Source organism: Borostomias antarcticus, assembly GCF_949987555.1.
Source record: "Borostomias antarcticus genome assembly, chromosome: 2".
In the NCBI taxonomy this organism is placed as follows: domain Eukaryota; kingdom Metazoa; phylum Chordata; class Actinopteri; order Stomiiformes; family Stomiidae; genus Borostomias; species Borostomias antarcticus.
In genome coordinates this window covers 41,683,142-41,691,559 of record NC_140235.1, presented here as the reverse complement: position 1 = coordinate 41,691,559, position 8,418 = coordinate 41,683,142, and the positions used below count along the sequence as shown (strand labels likewise).

Sequence of the window (8,418 nt, the reverse complement as noted above, 5' to 3'; positions counted from 1 at the left end):
GTTCTGCGCTGAGGCCGACAGGTTCTGCGCTGTGGGTGACAGGTTCTGCGCTGTGGGTGACAGGTTCTGCGCTGTGACTGAGGTTCTGCGCTGTGACTGACAGGTTCTGTGCTGTGACTGAGGTTCTGCGCTGTGACTGACAGGTTCTGTGCTGTGACTGACAGGTTCTGCGCTGAGGCTGTCAGGTTCTGCGCTGTGGCTGACTGAGGTTCTGTGTTTCAGGGACGGGAACGTGTCCTTGCAGGAGTACATGGCCTTCATGATCAGCCGCGAGACGGAGAACGTCAAGTCCAGCGAGGAGATCGAGAGCGCGTTCCGAGCCCTCAGCGCCGAGAACAAACCCTACGTCACCAAGGAGGAACTCTACCAGGTACCTTCTCCTCTGTTCTTATACTGTCCCCTGGTCCCTGTCCCCTGGTCCCATACCAGGTATCCCCTCCCTGTTCTCATACTGTCCCCTGGTCCCATACCAGGTATCCCCTCCCTGTTCTCATACTGTCCCCTGGTCCCATACCAGTCCTCCCATACCAGGTATCCCCTCCCTCTGTTCTCATACTGGTCCCATACCAGGTATCCTCTCCCTCTGTTGTCATACTGTCCCCTGGTCCCATACCAGGTATCCCCCCCTCGTCCCATAGCATACCCTGTCACCTGGTCCCATACCAGTCCTCGTCATCACTTCAACCAATTCCTCCTTTGATTTCAGAGAGTTCAGACAAGAACATCCTTCCCCCCTCCTGTCTCTCAGTATAACTAAGACCATCATGCATTGCGATGTCTGGATGCATAATGACATGATGACTTGTTCTTCATATCTCAGTTTGTCTCACGTTGGTTTGTCTCTTTCAGAACCTGAGCAAGGAGCAGGCGGACTACTGCATCTCCCACATGAAGCCCTACTTGGACAGCAAGGGGCGTGAGATGCCCTCGGCCTTCGACTTCGTGGAGTTCACTCGCTCGCTCTTCGTCAACTGATCCTCCCCCTCGCCTGCCAGTGACCAATCGGGCTGCGTTTGTCCGCCACACTCAATCACCAACACACGGCTGAAACTGCATGATTCTGACACTAGGAAACAACATAGTTCTCACTATCTGTACCTCTATTTATCATCTATATCTTCTGCTTCCCGACGGTAGCCTAGTGGAATATGTCTGCATTTGAATGTGGTTGTTTTAGCTTGTGCTTTTGCTGGACTTAAGAAACCTAATAGACAGTAATGACCTAATAGACAGTAATGCTGTAACATCATCTTAACGACTGCAGTGTGCTTTAATAAACGCTACTGGTTATAACTGGAAATGGGTTAAATGTGCTTTTATTACAAAGCTTCATTATAGTGAAAAATAATGGTGTGAATACATTCTCAATAAATACAGAGTAAACTACTGTTTTAATCCAGTTCAATTAGGAAACAAAGCTTTTTTTTCACCATAAGTGAAAATAAGTACCTCATTAAGTACCTCAACAACCCTGATGTGATCATTTTGCTATTTCATTGGTCCTTATTTCATTGGTCCTTATTTCTGTCATTCGGCCGCCTGATTGGCCAGCGTCTCCAGCGTGGTGGTCTCTCGAGGCCCTTGCTCTGTGAGCTCGGCGCTCAGGCGCCAGATGTTGACGGTTCCGTCCGCGTTGCCGACGGCGAGGAGGTCGGTCTGTCGAGGGTTGAACTCCAGGCAGTAGACCGGCCGGCCGGCGGTGCTCTGGTCGATGGTGGCCGCCGGTCTCAGAGACTTCCTCCCCAGATCAAAGATCTGCACCACGCCTGGAGAGAAACATTCACATCTTCAGAACAGAGCGCACTTTCTCTCTGGTATTTACACAACCTTTTAACAGAGGGAATTTCTCAATAGCAATATCCATAAGTGTCATGTAGCCTAGAGTCTAGGCCCTAGACAATCTGCCAATATGATGATGGTGTTTTCATTTGATTTAGTCTCATTTTAAATGTGCTTCTATATAAGGTCAGGTGGGTAATAAAAATCGCCTTCAAATGAACTCGGATGCAGAGAGTTTGAACGGAAGCTACTGGAATGTTCCGCTAGACGGGTGATGGTACAATTACCCATCATGCCCCTGATACAAAGCTACATTCACTAGTGAGCATGACGCCGTGGGCGCTGGTGCTGGTCACCCTGGAGCACCTTGTCCTGTGGCCGCAGCGAAGAGGAGAGGCCGTGTGGGCGACCAGCGCACCCCGAACACGTAGCCGTCGGAGACCTGCAGCGAGAGGAGCGGCTCGGCCTGGAGCAGCGAGTGAACATGGGCCATGCCGTCCGTCCCCACGCTCACAAACAGGTTCCTGGAGAGAACGGAGGGACAATTATTACAACCATACCAGCACGTTATGACATTCTCATAAATAATGTGAACAGTCGGACAAATTGCATTTAAAAATGCTGCCGTTTTCGATGCCTCGATCTCACGCCAGTATAATATAATATCAGAGTGGTGCGAATGGGGATTGAACCTATGATCTCCACTCTCCTCACCTGTGGAAGGGGGAGCAGTGCAGGGAGTGGACGGGGCCCCCTAGTGGGCTGAAAGAGAAGCGCGCCGGCGCCCGGAGCGGGACGCTCTCCCCCCCAGGAGGCACGGCGGCGGCGGTCGGGGCGGAGAAGGAGCAGCGGAGCACCAGGCCGCCCTCGGAGCCCACCACGAAGGTGTCGGGGTCCCAGGGGGACACGGCCAGGGCGGTGACCCCCACACAGCTGCTGCCTCTGGCCTGGGGGTCACAGGGGAGGTCACGCTGGGTTCATTTCAACGGCGGCACAGTTTGATTTGTTTACATTTCATGCAACAAAACGTTCCAGAACCTGCCATGCAGCCCACCAATCACACTGCATGATGGCATCTTAGCCTTACAAAAATATCTGTCTCTTTTTCCACAGAAAAACACTTGTGAATTCAACAGGGGCACCAGGTATCAGATGCTGCTTGTTTCTTGCAGATAGGATCTATGTTGTGAACCCAGTCAGAGATGTGAGCTCACCTTGCTGAGGCTGCTGTTGTTAGGCAGCTGTTGTGAGACCAGGGCGTAGCCGGCGCTCAGCACCAGACGACCTTCGACCTGGCTCACGCTCCACAGCAGGACCCGCCCCCCGGATCCCGCGCTCAGAACCAGCAGCTCCCCTCTCCTCGGTCCCGGGACCCAACCGACCTGGTGACCACACACAGGCCCGCTCACTTCACTGGTTCTGCTCACAGAACTAATCAGCCTACCGCTCTACCATGGTAAACTTCCGGTCCGTTTATGTTGTAGAGACGACATACAGTCCTCCGCTGGGCGGAAGGTTACGGTGGTAGTGCGGTCAGCGAAATAGTTCTGTTTCAAATATAACTTTTTCAACATTCGGTTTGCAAATAGCCTACATTTCACAAAACAACATACTGAGACCAAGTAAGATTAAACCATGAAGTTCCCGTTTCAGAAAAACTAAACATTTTCACGCTTATCGTGGCCCCATCCACTTCCATTGTAAAGAATATTGCTATATATATATTAATATTGCTAAATATGGTGAACTAGCTCAATACTTGAGTGATCAGTGAAATGATGTCTGTGTGAGGTTCATGTTAGACACACACCGCAAATAGGACTAAATGTCCAAAAGACCAGATTATGCCTTTATTTTTAGATCTGGTGCAGCGTGCAACTTTCAGTCCGTGGCAATTCTCTTTAAACCACTCGCTCTCACACCCCAGTCCTGTCCACGTGAAGAGTGGACCGCTAGTCTAGAAGACGTCCACGTGAAGAGTGGACCGCTAGTCTAGAAGACATCCCTGGACAGACACCCTGCCCACCTGGTAAACAGGCTCTCTGTGCGAGTCGGCGGACAGTCCTGTTTGCGCCAACACCAGGTCCTGCGTCCGACACGTGTCCCAGACCACCACCTCGCCGCTGTAGAGACCGCCTGCGACCACGGGGAGACAGATGAGAAGAGACGACCACGGGGACACAGATGAGAAGAGACGACCACCGGGAGACAGATGAGAAGAGACGACCACGGGGACACAGATGAGAAGAGACGACCACGGGGAGACAGATGAGAAGAGACGACCACGGGGAGACAGATGAGAAGAGACGACCACGGGGAGACAGATGAGAAGAGACGACCACGGGGAGACAGATGAGAAGAGACGACCACGGGGAGACGGATGAGAAGAGACGACCACGGGGAGACAGATGAGAAGAGACGACCACGGGGAGACGGATGAGAAGAGACGACCACGGGGGGACAGATCAGAAGAGACGACCACGGGGAGACAGTTAAGAGACGACCACGGGGACACAGATGAGAAGAGACGACCACGGGGAGACAGATGAGAAGAGACGACCACGGGGAGACAGATGAGAAGAGACGACCACGGGGAGACGGATGAGAAGAGAATCTCACCAGAACTGAGTCCTGAGAGCGTTGTGTTGCCTCTGTGTATGAAATGCGCTCTATAAATAAAGTTTGATTTGATCTGACTGAGAAAGTATTAATTTAGACTAGAGCTCTCTAACCCTGGTCCTGGACAGCTACTGGGTGGGAAGACTCAATTCATGAACTAACAATTGATGAACTATCCCTCTACAGTCCAGGGCTGAGTTTCCCAGAGGCATCGTAGCGCTACGTTCATCGTAAGATACGGCGTTCATCGTAGCGCTACGATAACGTAGCGCTACGATGTCTCTGGGAAACTCAGTCCAGGAGAGTAAGTGTTAGTGATTGGGAACATGGAAGGACAAAATGTCGAGCCCCCTGACTCAAGAGTCCCTGAGTGGACCAGCGTACCAGCCATGAGCGAGGGGCGGGAGGGGTGGAGCGTACCAGCCATGAGCGAGGGGCGGGAGGGGTGGAGCGTACCAGCCATGAGCGAGGGGCGGGAGGGGTGGAACGTACCAGTCATGAGCGAGGGGCGGGAGGGGTGGAGCGTACCAGCCATGAGCGAGGGGCGGGAGGGGTGGAGCGTACCAGCCATGAGCGAGGGGCGGGAGGGGTGGAACGTACCAGTCATGAGCGAGGGGCGGGAGGGGTGGAACGTACCAGCCATGAGAGAGGGGCGGGAGGGGTGGAACGTACCAGCCATGAGAGAGGGGCGGGAGGGGTGGAAGGACAGGGACATGACGGGCGTCGTCACGTTAATGACCAGGTCAGCGCGTTTGGGGTTGAGGTCTCGGCCGTCCAGGTTCCAGGTGCAGATGAAGGACTTTTCTGTGCTCCAGTCTCCATCATCAACGCTGTGGCAAACGCATGTAATCTCAGGTTAGGGGTACATAATCTCGGGTTAGGGGTACATAATCTCGGGTTAGGGGTACATAATCTCGGGTTAGGGGTACATAATCTCGGGTTAGGGGTTACATGCAAATATCCTGACAATTAAGTGGCACTAGTATTTATAAAAGAAACATTAAACAACTCAGAGTTCCTCATGTTATGAAAATAAATGTTCAGATATCCGGTATGGGTCAGCTCCATATTTAACTCATCTGTCCGTCTGAAAATGTCTGACAAACTTAGACTATGTTGTATCAGAACATCTTTATCAGCAGATTATCCTCTCATCTATTAGTGAAAGGTTGCATTCTGCACTCTGACTTCTCAGAGAAAAACACAGACATGCACAGTTTGAAGGAGCCCGTGAAGAGGGTCACACCCAGAAGAGGGTCACACCCAGTAAGCACCCCGAACGGATCGCAAACGTACCGACCAAAGGCGCAGGCAATGACGGAGCCGGTGCAGCTCCAGGAGATACTGGTCACCTGAAGACCCCTCTCCTGGGCATCGGGGTGATGAAGACGGTGTAGGCATGAAACCTGCAGGACACAATCACGTATGCTCAGGAATGGCTACTAATTCAGCTAACATCATTTAAAGTGGTAGAAATGTGATATTTTTATGTTTTGTTGTTGTTAAAGGTGTCTGCACACTGCCCCAACCAACTCCAACCAACTCCAACCAACACCAACATTGGATCGGTGCGCCATGTTTGTTGGTGACTGTTGACATCGGTCGGATTGATTTTGCAGCTGAATTTTAAACTTCCAACATTTAATATCTGCCATCTTTAGAATGCTGTGTTGGGGTTGGGGAACGTGGGTGTGTGTGCAGGGTTGGGTTGGGGAACGTGGGTGTGTGTTGGGGTTGGGTTGGGGAACGTGGGTGTGTGTGTGCAGCATGGATGTATTAATAGAACAGGTCAGAATAGGTGTGCAGACACCTTAAAAGACTCTCACTGGTCTCTCTCACCGTTTGGTTCTGATCCTCCCAGTTCACCTCAAACCCATCAAACGCATGACTACTGGCGTTCTTCTCCAGCTCTTTGACCACCATGTCCTCCACCCGACGCAGGAAGTCCCCCAGCCCGGGCGTGGCTGGTCGGGCGTCCCCCTCCTGGAGCTGCGGTTCGATGGGGTCCGGATGTGGGTCGGTCTGGGTGCCGGTCTCGGACACACACAGGGCCTGGGTTTCAGCCTCAGCTCGGGGGACAGGTCGGGTTTGACAACCTCTCTGAAAGCCCGATGAATGGGTGAGACTGAGTTAAACATCCATTCTGGTTATTCAGGCACGGGCATGTTCTGTGGACTGTGCTCTCCTCGTTGGGATAACTTACACATTAACGTTACACACGTATTCAAAGTGAACTGAACTCAACCCTGGATCCCTGTTCTCCCTCTAGCTGAGTAAGATGGTTACTACTATACTACTATACTACTATACTACTATACTGCTTTATCAAGAACATCATCTACTGTCTATTCAACGTTTTAACTGTCTATTCGATATTTTCTAAGACATTTCGCAGACTAAACCTCGAGCAAGTATGATACATTAGTTATCTCAGTGAATTAGAAATGTAATGTTAGCTAACGTAAATAGCGTAGCTAGCGCCAGCTACGTTAGCAACACTATGAGTCGCCATGGCAATAACGACCAGTCTGTCCACATACCGACTCGTTTCCCAGCTGGTGTGATTTCCTCCACAGAGACTCGACGCCCACAGGATCAAGTGTTTCATTATTGAACATAATTAAACGTCTATTGTCCAGCTCTCCTCTACTAACTTATAGCTCAAATAAACAACGTTGTCAGGCTAGGTAGGCTACGTTAGCTACGTACGCTAGTAGCGTCCCCTAGCTAGTTAGCACCGTTAGCACCGTTAGCACCGTTAGCTAGCTGAGAGCAGCTGTAAGAGGGAAACACTCGTTCATTGCTGAGCTAGATAACTGTGTTCTAGATAACTGGTATTGTCTTCACGCGAAGGTTAGCAACTAAATGACACTTATTTGTCCAGAACACGTAACTAATATAGAAATGACTTCACTGCTGCCGTGGTTTGAAACGAGTCAGACACGTCCGGCGTGTTCGAGAGGATCATGATTGCGCCTCATCTCACTCCCGAGGATCAGAACTGCGCTAGGCTCTCCTCCTGCTAGGCTCTCCTGCTAGTCTCTCCTCTAGGCTCTCCTGCTAGGCTCTCCTGCTAGGCTCTCCTGCTAGTCTCTCCTCCTGCTAGGCTCTCCTGCTAGTCTCTCCTGCTAGGCTCTCCTGCGCAGTCGAGGGGGATTTATAATCCTTAATTAATCCGTATACAGAAGGTCAAAGACGATCATAACAATAATCTTCAATAAAATTTCCCGGCTATTTCGTTAGGTCGAGGACTTCATGCCGGTCGAATTGTTTACATTGCTATATAGACTACTCAACACATGAATTGAGAACAATTAATAAAGCTGCATAAAGGAATATTGCTTTTGAAGGAACTGTTTGTTAATTCCATGAATTTAGACAGAGATATATATCTATCTATATATGTATATACCGCCCCCTTCTGGTTAAAGTTAGTTATAGAATTCTGTGGACATTCGAACAGTAACATGAATGGGGATCTTTTAAATACTGTTCCCATGGAGACATTGCAAAAAGCTTCATGAGTGTAGTTTGTGTTCATTCAAATAAGCAGCAAATAAATCATTTAGTTAGCCTACCTGTCAAACATGGAGGTATGTCAGCCATACACAGAGAGATTTTTACTCACAATGACATTCTATGCAGCAGATTATCCTGTTCTCAACCAATCAGGTAAATACTTTTTTTGTAGGTTTCTTGTGGTATTGACACAAACAATCATGTTGTTGATGTTTTTCATAGTGAGTTTCATTGTGCAGGTGTTGTGAAGAGCCCTCTGCCTATTCTGACACACACTGTGAGAGCACGAGTGACCAACACAGAGGACCGGCGTCTGACCCTCCAGAGTCTGTGGTGCGTGTCCCTCAGCCTCCCTGACCTCTACTGCAGACTCACCAGGAAGCGCCCAGTCCCAGCTCTCCTCCACCTCGCCCAGCTCCAGGCCGACCCTCTGCCCTTAGACTACCGCCCCCCGACCAGGCCGACCCCCCAGCCAGACCCTCGCTCCAGGGGGCAGACCAC

The 8,418-nt window shown here is 50.6% G+C and overlaps 2 protein-coding genes across 4 annotated transcripts in view; one reads left to right on the top strand and one right to left on the bottom strand.

Annotated features, from left to right (window-relative positions):
- Positions 1 to 1,274, top strand: part of sptan1 (spectrin alpha, non-erythrocytic 1) — a 62,062-nt gene extending 60,788 nt beyond the window's left edge. For all 3 annotated transcript variants that reach the window (XM_084449877.1, XM_084449876.1, XM_084449875.1), the window contains 2 exons: positions 223 to 370; positions 850 to 1,274. In XM_084449877.1, the coding sequence (XP_084306003.1) occupies positions 223 to 370; positions 850 to 975 (274 nt within the window). In that variant the 3' untranslated portion in view covers positions 976 to 1,274. The remainder of the gene's footprint in view (positions 1 to 222; positions 371 to 849) is intronic.
- A 253-nt stretch (positions 1,275 to 1,527) lies between these two features.
- Positions 1,528 to 7,069, bottom strand: dync2i2 (dynein 2 intermediate chain 2; the record flags this gene model as incomplete). Its single annotated transcript, XM_084458749.1, has 9 exons — positions 6,939 to 7,069; positions 6,238 to 6,498; positions 5,695 to 5,804; positions 5,071 to 5,228; positions 3,806 to 3,915; positions 2,994 to 3,161; positions 2,494 to 2,726; positions 2,146 to 2,303; positions 1,528 to 1,766 (listed from the first exon to the last, which is right to left on the bottom strand). The coding sequence occupies exons 1-9, from the start codon at positions 7,014 to 7,016 to the stop codon at positions 1,528 to 1,530; spliced, it is 1,515 nt and encodes a 504-aa protein (XP_084314875.1). The 5' UTR covers positions 7,017 to 7,069.
- Between the last annotated feature and the right edge of the window lie 1,349 nt (positions 7,070 to 8,418).